Genomic DNA, 19,805 nt, shown 5'->3' on the forward strand with positions numbered 1-19,805 from the left:
CCAGCATCAATGCACTTGATGACCTTTCTAAAAATACAACTATATCATACACTTTTTTTTTTATATAAAAAAACCCACAACATTAATAAATTAAACTTAAAATAACGAATACTTATAAAGACTAATTACCAAGTTGCTTACGTTCACCGTGCATGGGCAAGCAAGTTTACACGTACGTGTGCACATGTGTGCATGTGTACCGACACGTACACCAACACATGCGTGCATGCACACACACATACACAAGCATATGTACACACACACACACACACACACACACACACACAGACATAGCTGCATATGTAACTCAGACACCTCACACGCATACATGCATGCATGCATGCATGCACACTGAAGAGAATGTTTAAGAGAGAGAGAGAGAGAGAGAGAGAGAGAAAGAGAGTCAATAGAAAGAAAGAGAGATTGTGAGAGTGTTTGCGTGAGTGAGAGAGAGAGAGGGTTGAGAGATGAGGAAAGAGTAAACTAAGTGCAATAGTAGTAGTGGTGGTGGTAGAAATTATTCTTATTGTAGATGATGATGGTGGTGATGGTGGTGATGATGGTGATGATCATTATTATTATATTATATTATAATTATTATTATTATTATTATTATCATTATTCATCATTTTCATCACAAGCTGTTGTCTGTTCTTCACTCTGTAACGGTGATTCCTCACCGGTCGGATATTCGGGTTCCTCTGCCTTAATCATTTCTGAAACCTCGTCCTCCGCCGGAGGGAACTCATCTGCCTCGTTCATAGGCTCCTCTGGAGAGCAGTTTTTCATAGGGGTAAATTCCTCCGTGTGAGCGGGGATAAAATTTTCTGTTGAAGAGAATTCCTCCTCTGGGACAGGAGGAGGAGAGGAGCTTTCAGCGAAGCTAGGAGTTTCATTTTCAGACAGCAAAGCAATGTTATTACTAATATCAATATCATTATCATCATCATTGATGTTATTAATATCATCATTATCATTGTTGTTGTTGTTGTTATTATTGTTGTTGTTGTTGTCATCAACACCATCATCATTAAAGTAATTGTTGTTGTTGTTGTCATCATCGTTAACATCATCATCATCCCCGTGCTGCAGAAGAAAATTCTCAGGGGTTGGAGCTTCAAAATTTTCCACAGGTGCATCAGACTCCATCGGAGTAAAATCCTCTGCAGGGGGACAGCTATCAGTGGGGATGAAACTGTCAACCGGGGGTTCTTCGGGGGGTGAGCCAGACATTGGCGGCGGCTGCTGGTCGTCAGGTGTTTGTTCTTCAGCCGAATGGTATTTTTCTGTGAGAGAGAATTCCTCTGTAGGAATGAAGTCCTCGCTTGCTGTATAGTTCTCTGGTTGGCTGCTGTTTACAGCATCTTCCAATTCCTCACAGGTTGGAGTAACATTACCCGGAGCATTAGAAATCTCCATGGCAACCGACTCCTCAGCATTAGTGTCTGGCAATGCATTAGCATTTTCAGGAATTGTGTCAAATGCCTTAATAGTTTCTAACGAAGGAGCCTCCATTGAAGGAGTCTCCACAGCCTTATCATCAACGTCGCTCCAGCGGGACTTTCTGGGACGATCTTCACGGTTCCTCGGTCGAATTCCTTCTGCACCTTCTCTTCCGTTATCACCAAACCTAAATCGATCTCTAACTTCGTAACGTAACCTATTTCTATCGTCTTCGTGCCGGGTTCGCTCCCTCTCATCGGGACGCCTGAGCCGGTCACGTTCGTCCACGTGTCGCAACCGATCCCTCTCATCGTCTCGTCTTGAGCGATCTCTGTCGTCGCCATGACGAGCATGTTCGTCTTCGTGTAGAGAGCGATCGTCCTCGTAATGGTGAGGAGGACGCTCACCTTCGTGATCTTCCTCCCCATCAAACCTGGACATTCGTCTCCCCCCTGCATTGCGATCAGGATCTCTGTTATCAAGAACATAGCGAGATCGGTCAAAGAACTCATCCCTCTGGTCAAAATCCCTTCGGAACCGCATCCCAGGACCAGTGTCTCTGGGTGCCCATCTATCTCTCCCCATCCACCTATCATTAGCCGGCCGGTCAGGTCTAGGACCAATAGGACCAAATGGACGTATGGCACGTTCGAAACCAGCTCTGTCAAACGTACCATTATTAGTAAATGTGTTGGCAGGAAACCTGCCGTCTGCATCTGGACGTGGTGGTCGTAGCATAGTTCCCATAGGACCCTGGAATCTGGGAGGTGGTCCCCCTGGAAATACAGGAGGAAACCGGGGAGTAAATCGTGGTCCTCCAGGCAAGCCCATCCGACCGGCTGGAAAGCCTGGCGGAGGGCCATCTACACTTATGGCCCGAGGACCAATGGCAATGCCAGCAGGCATACCTGGTATACCGATAGCAGTGGCTCGGTTAGGTGGGCCTGTTAGAAGAGGTCCGCTTGGTCCACCGAGACGAAGTTCAGTAGGTGGGCCATTGATACCGGGGCGTGGTGCCATTCCAGGCGGCAGAGGGGGGCGCATCCCTACTGCTGGATTTGGAGGTGGACGCTGGGCAAGCATTTGTTGTAATGTTGCAGATATAGCTGGCATTGTTCCTGTGGGTGTTGGTAACACTTCGGAAGTTGGTTCAATAGTCTGAGGGGTGATACCTTCGTGTTTCGTTTCGGTCTCCGCATCATCACTGGTTGCTTCTGTGCTCCGCTTCAGCCAATCATCCTGCTGACTAGATTCATTAATATTTTCTTTGGATTCTTGAGCAGGCAAAGTAGCATTTGTGTCAAGGGGAGGTCTAATATTAGCAATAGCCCTAGCACCCTCCGGAGTAGGTGTTGGAACTTGCAAGCGAAACGTTGGACCTCCGGGAAAAGGCTGAGGTGGGAATGGCCTAGGCTGTTGTCGAAGTTGCGCTGCGAAATTAGGTGGGGGTGGTCTAGGAGGAACTGATATGCCACCTGTAGCAAGAATGGAACTGCTCAAGTTATTCTGAAGAGTCTGTGGAAGCTGCACTAAACCTGGTGGCGGTAGAGAAGGCATGGCAGGATTGTTTGATGCCACTGTAGTCAATACAACAGTTGGAGCCATCTGGAAAGAGAAGAGAAGGTTTCAAATAACAGTTGAAATATAGGTTTAAAAGAGAAAAAAAAAAGTGAGGAGAGAGAGAGAGATATAAAGAGAATAAGAGCAAGAGTGAGAGAGAGAAAATAAGAAAGAGACAAAGACAGAGAGAGAGAGAAGGAGACAGAGACAAAGAGACAGAGAGAGGGGGAGACAGAGAGAAGGGGAGACAGAGAGAGAGTGGAGGGGAGACAGAGAGATAGTGGAGGGGAGACAGAGAGAGAGTGGAGGGGAGGCAGAGAGAGAGCGACACAGAGAGAGGGGGAGACAGAGAGAGAAATTGACAGACAGATAGAAAGCCAAAGAGAGAGACAAAGTATGAGACAGAGACAAAGTATGAGACACAGAGAGAGAGAGAGAGAGAGAGAGAGAGAGAGAGAAAGAGACGAGAGAGATAGAGAGATAGAGAGAAAGTATGAGAGTTACCGTTGGCAAAGATATAGACACTCCAGCAGCAGTTGGAACTGGAGGTACAGGTCGAGGAGCAAGAACTGCTGAGGCTGTCGATGCTGGTGCCATTCCTAATGGAGGCGGAGGTACACCTGTGGTTGGTGGGCGAGGCATTCCTGGAGCAAGTGGCATCATCATCGGAGGCATCATGCCAGTTGGAGGTGGAATTTGCATTAACATTCCTGAAACACAACAAACGTAACACAGGTTTAAAAAGAAACAAGTCATTCACAGCAGATTAGTTAGAATTCTCTTTTACTCGTTTCAGTCATTTGACTGTGGCCATGCTGGAGCACTGCCTTTTAGTCAGACAAATCATCGACCCCAAGACTTATTCTTTGTAAGCCTAGTACCTATTCTATTAGTCTCTTTTGCTGAACTGCTAAGATACGGGGACGTAAACACACCAGCATCGGTTGTCAAGCTATCATGAGGGGGACAAACACAGACACACAAACACATACGACAGGCTTCTTTCAGTTTCCATCTACCAAATCCACTCACAAGGCTTTGGTCAGTCCAAGGCTATAGTAGAAGACACTTGCCCAAGGTGCCACGCAGTGGGACTGAACCCAGAACCAAGTGGTTGGTAAGCAAGCTACTTAACACACAGCTACTCCTGAGCCTATTATAATTGTTTGCTTTTTATGACATTGTAAGGTGGGTGTAAGAGGCAGAATCTGGATGGTGTGACTATAAAACTGGTAGAATATTTGGGATAAATATGGTTGGTTTAAAGTCTAAAAAGGCTAAAATTGTTAAGTATGTCCCCACATTCTGGCTTACACAAGTTGAGATATGTTTAGCTTGTGGCAAATTGCACCCCGTCCATTCCTAGTTTACTATACTGAACCTACAGAGCCATTTATATTTTTATGAGTAAATATCATTAGGAATTGTATAAAAATATTTGTTGAAATATTTTGTGCATTGAAGAAGTGTAATCTATTGCACATAATTTTTAACAAAATTTTATATGGACTCCCGAGGGCCATACGGACGCCCGAGGGCCATACGGACGCCCGAGGGCCATACGGACGCCCGAGGGCCATACGGACGCCCGAGGGCCATACGGACGCCCGAGGGCCATACAGACTCCCAAGCGCCATACAGACTCCCAAGCGCCACATAGACTCCCGAGTGCCATATGGACTCGGGAGTGCCATATGGACTCCCGAGTGCCATACGGACACTGGTAGAGAACCAGTCTTTGATGCACAATGAGGAAAAAAGAAGGAATAAGATCGTCACACCTGGAGTGTCTTTGACCATAGGCTTAGTCAGTTATGGTCGACTGAAGCTTAACATCAATTTCGAGTAAGTAAATATCACTTACTTGGCATAGGTTGCCCTTGCAGTGGAGGCTGTTGTGGAGGTATTGCTGTTGGAGGAGGGACTGCTATTGGAGGGTTTGTTATATTCACTTCATTCATCTTAAAATTCTGTTGAGGTTCTTCTATGTTGTTTGTTCCAGTTGGTTCTGTTTTCTCAAGTTGCAAACCAGCTGCAAAGAATGCATAAACTTATTTTAATTCATGAAGACAGAGAGACAGACAGAGAAAGACAAGGAAGGCAAGAGATACTACAGAACTATTTCATATAAAAAAAAAAATACAACCAAACCCATTTTACATACAACCTAAATATCCACCCAGTGCCAAAAGAAACCTAAACAGCTATTGCACCCCTTTTCCACCACTCTACTTCTTTAAAAAAAGAATTTGTGTTTCTTCTTGAACTCTATAATGTTTGTATTTACAAGGTCTTAAGGTTTCCCAAACCTATGCCAGCATGGGTTGGACAGTTTGACAGAAGCTGTACCAGACTTCAATTGTCTGTTTTGGCAGGATTTATACAGCTGGTTGCCATTTCTAATGCCAACTACTTTAAAGAGTGTACTGGGTGCTTTTCTACTTGGTACCAGCATAGGTGCTTTATACGACACCAGCATGGGTGCTTTTTATGTGGCACAAAAGTAACTTTTGATATGCAATTTTAATCTTTAAAAAAAAAAAACACTAATTTGAAAGAATTTTTTTTCCTTTCATTTATTCAACAGTAAATGCTGAAGATAAATTTTCAGGTTTTTCTCTTTCAATCTACTGAGAGAAAATGTTTCAATTTCAGTATAGATCATACAGACAGTGTTTCTGATTTTAAAAAGTGAAAATGAAATTGAAGAGGAAAAAATTAACAGAACCAACCAAAACCATCAGTGCCATGTCATAATGGGTTCCAAGGCCCCTACACAAAAATTAGGAAGAGGGATATCGGACTATAGATAACCAAATTACAACAGGTATATAGTCCATTTTTTGTTTTATAGTGCATTGTTGTACCATTCTAAACTTTTTATTCTTTACAAACAATATACAATGCTTCAAGCAAACTACAATACTCTCCTAAAAAAGTAAATTGTTTTAATATACTTTTTTTCCCAGCAGTATTCCCAATGATGAAAACAAGCAAAGTCGTTCAGAAGCAAGTTACATGTCAAACATATATATATATATATATATATATATATATATATATACCATGTACCATACAGAATATCGTAACGAGAGAAACACTTACCTTTGAGGTGTTCAGGAATAGTGTCTTCATCTATCATGCCACCTTCCATTAGGTGAGTCAAATCTTGTGGCAATTTCTCCCAAGGAATGTAAGTTACACCCAATTCAGCATCCCACATATCTTTGTATTCTGCATCCTTTACACCTATTCCAGGAGCCCAGGCAACCTAAAGGAAAAGCAGGCAGGAAGACAAAAACAGACGTTATTAGCTATTCCATGAATTAGCTGCTACCACTGATGACAGAAGTAACGAAGGAAAGGGGGGGAAAAATAAACAAATACCGTAAATCCTCAAGTATAATCCGCATTTTTTCCCCAAAATTTAAAGGTCAAAATCCCTAGTGCGTACTATATACAAGGTTAAAAATGAAAAATATTTTCTAAGCAAAATTTTCTAAGTGATAAACATGTAAAGGCAATTTACTTAATACTTATTTTTCACTGACGTTATTACTGTTATTTCTTTATTTTCTGCAAACAAAGTGCACAAAAAGCTACACGTTTGCATTATGTTATATATACAATAATAATAAAAGACGTTACCGTATATATGTTTACAAACCAAGGACATTATATAGACCTCCTTGACTCAAGTCAGAGAAGGGGTGCGTATTATACACAAGGTGTAGGTTTTTCAGAGGTACAGCCCCCTAAAAATCCCATGTGTATTATACTCAAGGGCGGACTATACTCGAGTATTTACGGTATATAAATTTTTAAAAAAAACCTTACTTTTAACTGGTTCGAATGTATTTTCACTCCCTTCAATTTTTCCACAGCTTTAGGAGCATCTTTTCTCCTTGCCATACATACAAAAGCACATCCTCGGGGAGGAATCATCTGGAAAAGAAACAACATTAACCTGTTAGCATTCAGGTTACTTTGCCACATGTAACTGGCAATCTGTAAACTTACAAAGACAAGTGTACAAGTTGACATGATCAACGAAACAGCCTGCACATGAAATTAATGTGCAAGTGGCTGAGCACTCCACAGACACACGTACCCCTAACATATTTCTCAAAGAGATTCAATGCAACACAGAATGCCACATGGCTAGCCCTTTCAAATACAGGTACAACTCATTTTTGCCAGCTGAAATAAACTGTTTTGTTCAAGGGCACAACACGCCACTAGGTATCGAACTCTCAATCTTAGGATCGTGAGTCAAATACCCTAGCCACTTGCCTTCATTCTGCCACCTGGGTCTGAATTACCATTAATTACCTTGTAGCTTCAAGAGTTCAAGAGTTCGACCCCCACCACCACCCACTGCCCCGTACTCAGCTGGTGTCTATTTTATCGACCCCAATAGGATGAAAGACAAAGTCAACCTCAACAGAATTTGAACTCAGAATGTAAAGATGGACAAAATACCACCAAGCATTTCATCCGGCATGCTAACAATTCTGCCAGCTCGCTGCCTTAATAATAGTGATCCTTTCTGCGATAGGCACATGGCCTGAAATAATTGGTGGGGGAGGGTCGATTAGATCGATCCTCAGTATGCAACCGGTACTTAATTTATCGACTACGAAAGGATGACAGGCAAAGTCGACCTCAGTGGAATTTGAACTCAGAAAGTAAAGACAGATGAAATGCCGCTAAGCACTTTGTACGGCATGTTACCGATTCTGTCAGCTCACTGCCTTAATAACAATAATAATAATAATAATAATAATAATAATGTAGTCTACTTACATTTATGCTTTCCACAGCACCATACTTTTCAATTTCTAGTCGCAGTTCATCTTCAGAAGTAACTTTGGCTATATGACCCAGCCATATAGTTCTTGTACACACTACAACAGAAATGCATCAGATTTCAACAAAGTTTCGTCTTCTTTTATTGTAAAAGCAAAGGAAGGAGAAAAATACAAAAAAAAAAAAAAATAAAGATAGTTTCTGAATAAAATAAAGACAAAATGTCAACAGAATGTTGGTCCATGCCATGCTTACCACTAAGGTGTCTCTCTTTAATGGATGGAAGCCCCTTTCTTCTGCGTTCCCGTTCTTTTTCTCGCTGGCGCTCCCTTTCTCTTTCCCGTGATCTGGAATAACAAAAAATGTGAGTTATGCTAATGAATTACTGGTACTTTCTTCAATTTTGAAAAATCAGACAATGAGGTATTAAACAAAAGCAAAGTATAAATTTTGGTAAGTTTTCACACTAAGTAACAAACACGAACACTTCCCATTTTATTATCATCATTACTGTCAGGCTGAGTCTACCACAGGGTAACATGCCATGGTTTACCATAACCAATTATATTTCATGTATTAGATCTAACAGCCTTCTTTTATCCCCTTCTACCTTATGTAAACATACATACATTTACTTACATAAACATGTCAGACAACACCATCACTAAGCATTTCCTCACCAACATTATGTATCCATACCAGCACAGTCATCTCCCTTGGATATCCAATATTTTTTTTAATTATTTTTTTGTTTACATATTGCTCAAATTCATACTCTTTTACTTGTTTCAGTCATTTGACTGCGGCCACGCTGGAGCACCGCCATTAGTCGAGCAAATCGACCCCAGGACTTATTCTTTGTAAGCCTAGTACTTATTCTATCGGTCTCTTTTGCCGAACCGCTAGGTTACATGGACGTAAACACACCAGCATCGGTTATCAAGCGATGTTGGGGGAACAAACACAGACACACAAACATATATATATATACATATATTATATATATATATATATATATATATATATATATATATATATATATACGACAGGCTTCTTTCAGTTTCCGTCTACCAAATCCACTCACAAGGCTTTACCGGCTCGAGGCTATAGTAGAAGACACTTGCCCAAGGTGCCACGCAGTGGGACTGAACCCGGAACCATGTGGTTCGTAAGCAAGCTACTTACCACACAGCCACTCCTGCGCCTATAGAAATTAATTTACTGTATTTAATGGCATTAGAGATGCAGAGGTATATTAGATGCAGTCCAATTCAGGAAAAAGCAAGCATCAGGGACAAACTTACTTTGAGAGGCCAACTTTGCATAGGTGAGTGCATCCCATCATATGCCACCGAAAACAGTAGCAAGAAGAAAAGAGCGATGCAAAAACCACAAATGAAGTGATATAGAAGTCACAGATGTAGGAAACGTACCGTGTTGGCAAGCATACTGGATATAGTCATCTACAGTCTTGAAGTTGGTATGTCAACATGGCTGTACAGACCCAATAACTGAAACCAGTAATAAAGAAAAGATAAAAGAACAACACTTACCTTGATCGCTTGCGCCGGTCTCTGTCTCTTTCTCTGTCACTTCGATCCCTGTCTCGGTCACGATCTCGAGAACGAGATCGTCTCCGCCTCTCCCGAGATCTTGACCTAGATCTCTTCTTGCGTCGAGGTGATCTAACAAAAGGAAAAAAAAAAAAAGAAACGATATATGTATACACAAAGTACTTACTGTTAACTACAAACCGACACAATGTACAAGTCCATATCTTTGACAAATGTCTCTAATCATGAACATTTCAGAGACTCTTAGCATCAACAAAACATCACATACAAACGTAGTCTGCCACAATATAGCTGACAAGGTTCTGAGCCCAGTAAGCATAACTTTACTTCATTTCCCATTATTAATGCTCTGATGCTCATTTCATTCTCGCTTTTTGTAAAATATGAACAACAAAATAAATTTAAGCCACCATATTATTAAGGAAAAGAAGAAACACTCAAATTTTGTAGTGAAGATAAGATATGGCTGAGTGGTTTCAAAGCTTGCTTCCCAAATGTTTGACACCTTTGGCAAGTGTCTTTTATCAGAAGCATGGGTTGTCCAGTGTCGTCATACAAGTGGTATCCATTTCCTATCTTTCATGAAAGGCATTTGGTCATGGGGGAATATTGCCATGCTTCAAAATAAGTATGGATCGGCAAATGGAAGGGCAGCCAACTGTAGAAAATTTGCTTCAATTGAATTACATCCGACTCACACAAGCATGGAAAAGAGAGCTTTAAAATGAAGATGACCATTAAAAATTGAAGATAGGGGCACTTAGAAGATGACCATTAAAAATTGAAGATAGGGGCACTTAGAAGATGACCATTAAAAATTGAAGACAGGGGCACTTAGAAGATGACCATTAAAAATTGAAGACAGGGGCACTTAGAAGATGACCATTAAAAATTGAAGACAGGGGCACTTAGAAGATGACCATTAAAAATTGAAGACAGGGGCACTTAGAAGATGACCATTAAAAATTGAAGATAGGGGCACTTAGAAGATGACCATTAAAAATTGAAGATAGGGGCACTTAGAAGATGACCATTAAAAATTGAAGATAGGGGCACTTAGAAGATGACCATTAAAAATTGAAGATAGGGGCACTTAGAAGATGACCATTAAAAATTGAAGATAGGGGCACTTAGAAGATGACCATTAAAAATTGAAGATAGGGGCACTTAGAAGATGACCATTAAAAATTGAAGATAGGGGCACTTAGAAGATGACCATTAAAAATTGAAGATAGGGGCACTTAGAAGATGACCATTAAAAATTGAAGATAGGGGCACTTAGAAGATGACCATTAAAAATTGAAGATAGGGGCACTTAGAAGATGACCATTAAAAATTGAAGATAGGGGCACTTAGAAGATGACCATTAAAAATTGAAGATAGGGGCACTTAGAAGATGACCATTAAAAATTGAAGATAGGGGCACTTAGAAGATGACCATTAAAAATTGAAGATAGGGGCACTTAGAAGATGACCATTAAAAATTGAAGATAGGGGCACTTAGAAGATGACCATTAAAAATTGAAGATAGGGGCACTTAGAAGATGACCATTAAAAATTGAAGATAGGGGCACTTAGAAGATGACCATTAAAAATTGAAGATAGGGGCACTTAGAAGCCCCTATCTTCAAGTCAACTAAGCACCTGCCTCTTCCATCCTGCTGTGCCTACTAAGTTAAGATGACTGGGCAGTCAACAAACACCAGCAAATTCTGATTACTTGGCTTAGTTAGGATATTGGATGATTAACCTTCAACAATTCTCCATAATGAACCAGATGAATATTTACATATGATTTATTCACCCTGGTCTTTTGGGTTCGACCAAGACAAACAACTAATCGTTAACAAAGAGGAGTTTCGTTCCCACCACTTCATAGTTGAATGGTTGCCTATAGAAAGCTCATCAAACTGTAAACACAATTACTCAAACCAACTCTACCGACCCATGCAAGCAAAGAAAAGAAAAAAAATGAATGCAAAATAACAACAACTATAACCAAGGAATCTCTATGTAGTCACTCAACCCACTAGAACAAACAACCAATTCTCCCTCAATTGATACTGTCTGTCTTAAAATACAATAGATGTCGTTAAAAGCCCCCTAAATGAGGTAGGCCGGTCATAGCTGGAACTATTTGTGCAGATGTCTAAATTTAAAGAAACATCCAACCCACACTTGTACATCAAAACAGATATATCTGAATAAAAGGTAGCATGGTCCCAGGTGGAACAATATTAGATCTGCTGAATCTGGGTAGATCTAGGGGAAAAAAATAAAGAGGGAATTAAGGGGATCAAATATGAAGTATGCAGCAGAGTTAAGCTACGGTTGTGACAATCAAATTCAAAGTACTCTGAAAGAAGTACCGACACAGAAAGCAATGTGAAGGAAGGAAAGGAAACTATTGGTATACAAACCTGGACCTTGATCGATCCCTGTTGCGAGAGGTTTTATGGATATCAGGCTGATCATCAATAACTATCACCTCGGCATTAGGCACGTCGCCATAGTGACGGTCATGTCGGTTGTCCAATTCCATACGCTCTGAGAGATCATTCTGATTTGATGGTGCTGGATATGGAGGTTCAGAAACATAGTAAGGCATTTGTGGATGCATTGGAGGGGGTTGGTTTTGGATTATTTGCGACGGCGGGGGTGGCTGAGGTGGCATCTGCGGTGCCACAGGGATATGATGTTGAATTTGTGGAGGTGGCTCCTGAAAACACAAAGACAGAAGGAAGTTATACTTAACAGCAAGTCAAAATATAAATAATAATAATCATCATCATTTAATGTCTGCAGTCCATGCTGGCATGGGTTGGACAGCTTGACCAGGGCAGGTAAGCTGAGGGGCTGCACCAGACTCCAGTCTGATTTGACATGGTTTCTTCAGCTGGATGCCCTTTTTAACACCAACCACTCCGAGCGTAATGGTTGCTTTTGTATTCCATTGGCATGGGTGCTAGTTGTGACACCAGTATATTGCCACAACTAAGATTTCACTTGGCTTGATGAGTCTTCTTCTCAAGTACAGCATATTGCCAAAGGTCTCATTTGTTATTGCGCTTCTGTGAGGCCCAACACTCAAAAGGTGCTTTTTACGTGCCAGCAGCAGGATTTGTTAACTCACATTAGAATGGAACACGGATGTTAAATGATGATGATGATAAACACATTTATACAGTTCACAAGGCAGAGATCTGGTTATATTATCTATTGACTACTTCCTTGCATAAAAGTCAAATCTCCAACAATTTGCAAATGTCTCAATTTATAGAAACAGCCAACCCCTCTAAGCTAACAAATAAACACATGATGTGTCTGTGTAAAAGACACATGAAGGTCACAGTTGGAAAATCTGATCATATAGGCGTAGGAGTGGCTGTGTGGTAAGTAGCTTGCTTATTAACCACATGGTTCCGGGTTCAGTCCCACTGCGTGGCACCTTGGGCAAGTGTCTTCTACTATAGCCTTGGGCCGACCAAAGCCTTGTGAGTGGATTTGGTAGACGGAAACTGAAAGAAGCCCGTCGTATATGTGTGTGTGTGTGTGTGTGTATGTGTGTGTGTATGTGTGTGTGTGTTTGTACCCCCAACATCGCTTGACAACCAATGCTGGTGTGTTTACGTCCCCGTAACTTAGCGGTTAGGCAAAAGAGAGCGATAGAATAAGCACTAGGCTTCCAAAGAATAAGTCCTGGGGGTCGATTTGCTCGACTAAAAGGCGGTGCTCCAGCATGGCCACAGCCAAAATATTGAAACAAGTAAAAGAGTATGTGTCTACAGGAGTAGAACCTACTCATGGCTAAACAACACAAAGAAAGACCCAATAATAACACCACAGTCAAACAGATGTTATTTCCATTTATCCCTAATCAATTAAGAGACATCGTTGAGACTCACTTGACTTATCTGTTGATTAAACTCTTTCTCCTGCTGCTTCAAAAGCTGCTGCCGTATCTGTTCCTGCATGTTGAGTTCATTCTTTAGTTGTTCCGTCTTCTTGATGGTTTGAGACATTTGGTGGATCTGCTGCATAATTGTTGGATCATTCAAAATATTCTGGACATTCCTGGAAAAGCAATATATTGATAAATGCAATTATTCAAAATAATCCCCAAAAAGGTCCGTCAGCTGCTATATATTTCCTCAGCAAGTGTGTCTTGTTATTGGCACTCCGTCGCTTACGACGTCGAGGGTTCCAGTTGATCCGATCAACGGAACAGCCTGCCCATGAAATTAACGTGCAAGTGGCAGAGCACTCCACAGACACCCTTAACGTAGTTCTCGGGGATGTTCAGCGTGACACAGAGTGTGACAAGGCTAACCCTTTGAATTACAGGCACAACAGAAACAGGAAGTAAGAGTGAGGAAAAGCTGTGGTGAAAGAGTACAGCAGGGTTCGCCACCATCCCCTGCCGGAGCCTCGTGGAGCTTTAGGTGTTTTCGCTCAATAAACACTCACAACGCCCGGCCTGGGAATCGAAACCACGATCCTATGACCGCAAGTCCGCTGCCCTAACCACTGGGCTATTGCGCCTCCTCCTCAACAAGTATTTAGGGTTTAATGGTGTTTACTTTCCAACCACATACTTTTTGGGGGATCCAGTCCCACTGCACAGCACCTCTGATCTAGCTCTGGCCAGACTAAACCTATGTAACTGGATTTGGGAGATGGAAACTGAAAGAAGCCTGTCATGGCTATGGTGTGGCCCCACTTGGAATTTGCATCACCAGTCTGGAACCCCTATCTTGCTCAGGACATTGACCTCCTGGAAACTGTACAGAGAAGTGCAACCAAGCAAATACCCTCCATCAGGCATCTACCATACTCAACGCCTTGCTTCCATTTTTGAAAGGTGCCTACACTAAATAAAAGAAAAGAAAAGAAATAAAGGAACTTACCCAGGGATGCCATCAGAGTTATCTTCATGCTTGTCTTCCTCATCATCACTTTCCCCATAATCAAAGTCCAGCAACTTCTAAAGGGAATTTACAACAACAATTTAATAAATTATCAAAAAAAAAATACACACACACACACACACCAGTTAAACAAAAATATAAGATTTCCTGCCAATAACACATAGTTCACTAAGAAGCCACACATTCCATACAATTCTCATAGTTCTGTTTAAAACCAGACTTCATTATGTACAATCATCATCATCATCATTATCTAACATCCATTTTCCATGCTGGCATGGGTTGGACGATAGAATAAGTATCGATTTCATTTTCCTCATCACTTAATTCCAGTTTCCCATGCTGGCATGGGTTGGACGGTTTGACAAGAGCCTGACAAGCCAGAGATACTGTGCCAAGCTCTAATATTTGATCTGGCATGGTTTCTATGGTCAGATACCTTTCCTGCTGCCAACCATTTTACAGAGTGTACTGGGTGCCTTTTACATAGCATCAACACTAACAAGGTTACCAAGCAACTTGCACAACAAGACATCTCACATGAGGAGAGAGTAGTATAGAGGGAAGTAGCTTTTGTCAGATGGTGGTAAAAGTACAACAGAGGAATAGAAACTGGAGAGGAGATTCAATGGCTGCCTCAGTTAAAAAAAAAAAAAAAAAAAACCTGGTGTAGGTCTTTTTATTGAGCAGAATTGGTTTCAGAGTGGTATATTTAGTAGCCATAAATGAATTGAATTTCATCAATTATTTTGACAACACCAGCGTCGCCTTACTGGCATGTGAAAAAACATTCAAGCAAAGTCATTGCCAGTGCCGCTGGACTGGCTCCTGTGCAGGTGGCACATAAAATGCACCATTTTGAGCGTGGCCATTGCCAGTACTGCCTGACTGGCCCTAGTGCCGCTGGCACATAAAATGCACCCACTACACTCTCGGAGTGGTTGGCGTTAGGAAGGGCATCCAGTTGTAGACACTTTGCCAGATCAGTTTGGAGCCTGGTGCAGCCTTCTGGTTCGCCAGCCCTCAGTCAAATCGTCCAACCCATGCTAGCATGGAAAGCAAACGTTAAACGATGATGATGAAGTTTCACCAGGGCCAGTAAACCCTGCTAGGATTTCACCTCAAACCTGGCACAGACTAAAGAATGTCCAATTATTTCCAATGCAATACTGTATTGGCTATTTCCACTAATCTCTCAAAGTCATGTTTTCTTTGTGTAGCATTAACATTAATCCATTAGCATTCGGATTACTCTGTCAAGCATAATGTTTATTCATTCACATCATTTTGAATTGTTCAGGCATTATCTCGTACCTTCAACATTTTAATGAATCGGCGGTTTATTTTAGAATGACATTGCAGGGGAGGTGTGAGTGGCCAAATCTGGCCAGGCTGACCAGTAGAATATTTTGGGTGGATATGGCCAGCTTAAATAGACACATGCTCATAAACTTTGGATGAGGAGATAATTACATAAAACTCTTGTACTTAACTAGTACTTTTTTTATCAACCAGAGAAAAACCAGGATTTGAATTCAGAACAAAAGGATCTTGGTCTTCACATCACCAAGGACTCTAGCTCTATCAAAGAGACAAGACAATGGGAAATTTGTCTGAGGAGGAGCAACCACACCAGCTAACCCTAACCCTAACCCTCCAGGAATGTTTGCAGCTACCAGTTTCAGAGTGTGTCTATGTCTGATCAACCACAGCATATTCATTCAGCCATGTTGGCAGCAAATGGACCGCCTGGACCATGGAATATATCAATACCATAAGAAATGGAAAAGAAGGTCCAATCTGGTCAGACAAAAATAAATAACAAAAGTGATGCAAGTATAGGACACCTCCAGAAACCTTTCAGAGATAGCTTCCTCTTTGCCCATTTAACTCTTTCAAGCTGGGTGGTACAAATAAGGTACCACTTATTCGTATCAGCTGGTACAATTCTTTTCACTGCATGGTCAGCAGCTCAGAAAACGTACCACTTCAGCTATCAGTCAATCAGAAGCTACACTTACGTCTGGCAACAATTTCTGCAACACAAACGGAATATTTTTTCAGTTGAATCCATTTTGTGCCAAAAGGTCAGTCGACAAGAAAACAGGAGTATAAATTTTGACCCTTCTGGAGTTTTTTTCTTTTGGCCTATCTCGCCCCTGGAAGACTTAAAGATGGGACTGACAACCCTACTTGCATCCTCATCCCAGTTCCTATCAACCTGGAGGTCTGTACCAAAGCAATTCTAACCAATCTCTTACTCAGCACCCAACAATGCTAGTTGGCAGCATGAACTTTCCAAGGCTACAAGCCCACTAACTTCTCAAAGCTTTTTTTCTTTTCTTTTTTGCTGCTCGTGTGGGGTCATTCAAACCACAACTATTTACTGCCAACATATCTCAGTAGTTGTTAGCCTTAAGCAGTACTCCAGGTCAATTAAATGGTCTTCAGTACCTCATATCTAACTGCAGACACTTAAAGAACATAAGTTTCGGGTTTCACATTTAAGAAATAGCTGAAAGCTGTTCTCAATGCTAGTATAACAGTTTGCTGTGTTTTCACAAACTGACTTTTTACTCACTAGCTCCAAACCTATTCTATTTCTGTTTCAGTTGATGGGGTCAATTGTCAACAAGTGGTACTGGAGTTCTCTGGAGAGGACAACTGAACAACATCAGTAGCATTTACTGAATAAACCTGTTTATTTAGTAAATGCTACCAATGTTGTTCAATTGCTCTCTTCAGAGAACTCCTTGTTCTTGTGTTAACAACTGACTCCATCAAGTACAACCCAACTAATATACCTACCTAGTTGCTGTAAGCTCTTGCTCACAAAGAAAATGTTCAGATTGTGCATGTGCCCTATCTAGACTTGTTTAGACTTCAATTTACAGTCAATGTAGCTGACTGCTTGAAAGTCTGGACATCCTACACTATATCAACTCACTGACCTAAATATTCTAGATATAATCTGAATGATCTAATGCAGTTGAACTATGTCTCTCATTGTTCCTTTTGGAAATTCCATTTATTCCTATCTGAGAGGATTGTTTAAGTAGGTTTGAAATTTTTATACATACTTCACTTGTATCCGCAAAAACCCCCAGCGTGCATTTAAAATGCCACTTTAGTCCCCCTCCTCAAGGACTAAAGAGTAGATTACACACAAGAACACTTCTAGACATCTAAAGGGATCCAGCCACCCTTCTCCATTTAAGGTAAAAAGAACCACAAGGTTTTGGTCCTCCTATTCACATCCAATTCCACTGACTTACTGTAAAGGTTCAAGAAGTGCATCCATATCCCCAAATCCAAATTTTTCTCAACCAACTCTGCCACACTGAACTGAATCCAAGTTGATCAATGCATTTAATATACCTCATTTTACAAAGGTGGGTTTAAATTCATGCCTTCCACAAATCCTGGTCTCATTAATATCTACAATGTCCTATGTCCAATGACCTGAAGCTGTTGAGCAGTTGACTACTTTTAAGCTGGCCCAGGGTCACATACATTTATATATCCAAGTACAGCCATGTCAGTCACAAAAAGACAAGAGAGGTCTCAAGTTTAAAGAACAAATAATCCAGTGTTAGAGATTGGATGTGAAAGGTTCAATCACCAAAATTTTCAGCTCACTTTATTTCAGGATATTCCCTTTACCATCACTTAGTTTTCTGATACTTTATAGACAAACTCTCCAAAGCTCTCCCCATTCCCATTTTTCCCCCCTTCACATCATACAATATACTCCAATTGCAGCAGTGAATGTGATGGTGAATGGTTTTTGTATGTTTACCTGCTGCTTCTAGTGTTTCTTTTTTGCAGTGGCCCTTAGTGTTCCTATTTTTCTATTAAATATTTTTGCTGTTACCTGTGGTTACAGGTTGGACTGTGTGTGTGTGGCTGATGGGCTTTCTGCTGCAACATCAAATCTTACAACTTTCAACTTGGGAGCAATTCCATTTCTCATTCTTTTGACTTTCTGAATGCATTTTTTTTGCCCCTCTCAATCACAAAGACATCTTGGACATAAACCTCCTCATATGACAAAGAATATGGAATAGAAGAAGGGGTAAATTTTTCGCATGTGTATATTTAGCTGGAAGTGAGATAGGCTTCCTTTGGCTGGGGTGGAAGGTTTTGTTTCAGGAGAACCTGCTGCCACCACTGTTTTATGCACAATTGATGCTCCTTCTGTTGTTCGTGGTTTTGTAGTTGTAATGGTGATTTTTGTGTTGTCAGCCGCAGGAAATATCTTTTCTTGGGGACAGAAGATCCTGATATTTGATGTTACTGTGTGAGTAACCTTCCACCTCATTACTCATCTGATCTCAAGTCAAATGTTTTTATGGTGAACAATGCATATGCAGTTAGAAGCTATTAAGAAACCCATCAATTCTGCCAGCACACCAACTTCATAATAACAATAAAATCTACTTCACGGTTTCAGAATAACCTCCCAGGAATATTACACAAGAATCATGAAAAGGAAAATGGTAAAGGACACAAAATAAATATTACGGTGATTAAATCAACACAAATGTATTATTGGAATATATTTCAGCAACCACGAGAATAATAGGTAAAAATTGATGCTAGTTCACAATTGCACTTTTTTTTTTAAATTTTATTTTACAGAATAATTTAATATTTACAGAATAATAAATATGGGTGTGGCTGTGTGGTTAAGAAGTTCACTTCACAATGTTTTAGGGTTCAGTCGCACTGTGTAACACCTTTGGCAAGTGTCTTCTACCACAGCGCCAGGCCAAGCAGAGACTTGTGAGTGGGTTTGCTTATTTTAGACTTCTATTACTCAAACACAAAAGCTATGGCCTGCCTGACTGGCTGGCTCTTGTGCTGGTGGCATGTGAAAAGCACCCACTACACTTGCGGAGTGGTTGGCGTCAGGAAGGGCATCCAGCTGTAGAAACATTGCTAGATCAGATTGGAGCCTGGTGCAGACACTGGCTCTCCAGACCTCAGTCAAACAGTCCAACCCATGCCAAACCCATGTCCAACCCAACAACAAATGTTAAACGATGATGATGATGGTCCTTCCATTTTTTTTTTTTTTTTTTTTTGAGAAAGCTTTCTTAACAGGTTAACAGGGTAGGAGTGAAAGGATTTGCAGAAATGAAGCTGCAGTATGAAAGGGAAGTTATCTTGATAGTTTGAGCTTAAAACAATAAAGATGGCATATATCAAAATAATATACCACCATTTACATGTAAATTACACCTACTTGATTTTAACTTAAAAAAAAATAAAACAGAGTGTGACACACAAGGGCAAGTTAAAACTAAAAGGGGAAAATTTTGTACAAAGATTTAACACTAACTTAGGGGTGTGCCTATACATAATTTTTTTTTCTTTCTCTAACTCGGTTATATCATGGTACATCAATGGAAACACAAGGGGGAGACAAATTTAAGTTCAACACGAATCTAATAAGAATAGTTACAAACTAAATTTTAAAAAAGGGGAA

General features: G+C 40.8%; 1 protein-coding gene across 4 annotated transcripts in view; it reads right to left on the reverse strand.

Moving 5' to 3' along the window:
- Positions 1-477: 477 nt before the first annotated feature.
- The window catches only part of LOC106873142 (uncharacterized), a 54,053-nt gene continuing 34,725 nt past the window's right edge, over positions 478-19,805 (reverse strand). For 3 of the 4 annotated variants that reach the window (XM_089365701.1, XM_089365700.1, XM_089365698.1), the window contains exons 8-18: positions 14,294-14,370; positions 13,292-13,460; positions 11,807-12,105; positions 9,366-9,497; positions 8,068-8,159; positions 7,810-7,910; positions 6,841-6,948; positions 6,109-6,274; positions 4,868-5,035; positions 3,508-3,713; positions 478-3,048 (exon numbers count right to left, since the gene is read on the reverse strand). In XM_089365701.1, coding sequence (XP_089221827.1) covers positions 619-3,048; positions 3,508-3,713; positions 4,868-5,035; positions 6,109-6,274; positions 6,841-6,948; positions 7,810-7,910; positions 8,068-8,159; positions 9,366-9,497; positions 11,807-12,105; positions 13,292-13,460; positions 14,294-14,370 — 3,948 coding nt within the window. In that variant the 3' untranslated portion in view covers positions 478-618. The remainder of the gene's footprint in view (positions 3,049-3,507; positions 3,714-4,867; positions 5,036-6,108; positions 6,275-6,840; positions 6,949-7,809; positions 7,911-8,067; positions 8,160-9,365; positions 9,498-11,806; positions 12,106-13,291; positions 13,461-14,293; positions 14,371-19,805) is intronic. The other variant, XM_089365699.1, reaches the window with a different exon arrangement.

This window comes from Octopus bimaculoides, chromosome 18, assembly GCF_046866305.1.
Source record: "Octopus bimaculoides isolate indiv1 chromosome 18, ASM4686630v1, whole genome shotgun sequence".
Lineage (NCBI taxonomy): Eukaryota > Metazoa > Mollusca > Cephalopoda > Octopoda > Octopodidae > Octopus > Octopus bimaculoides.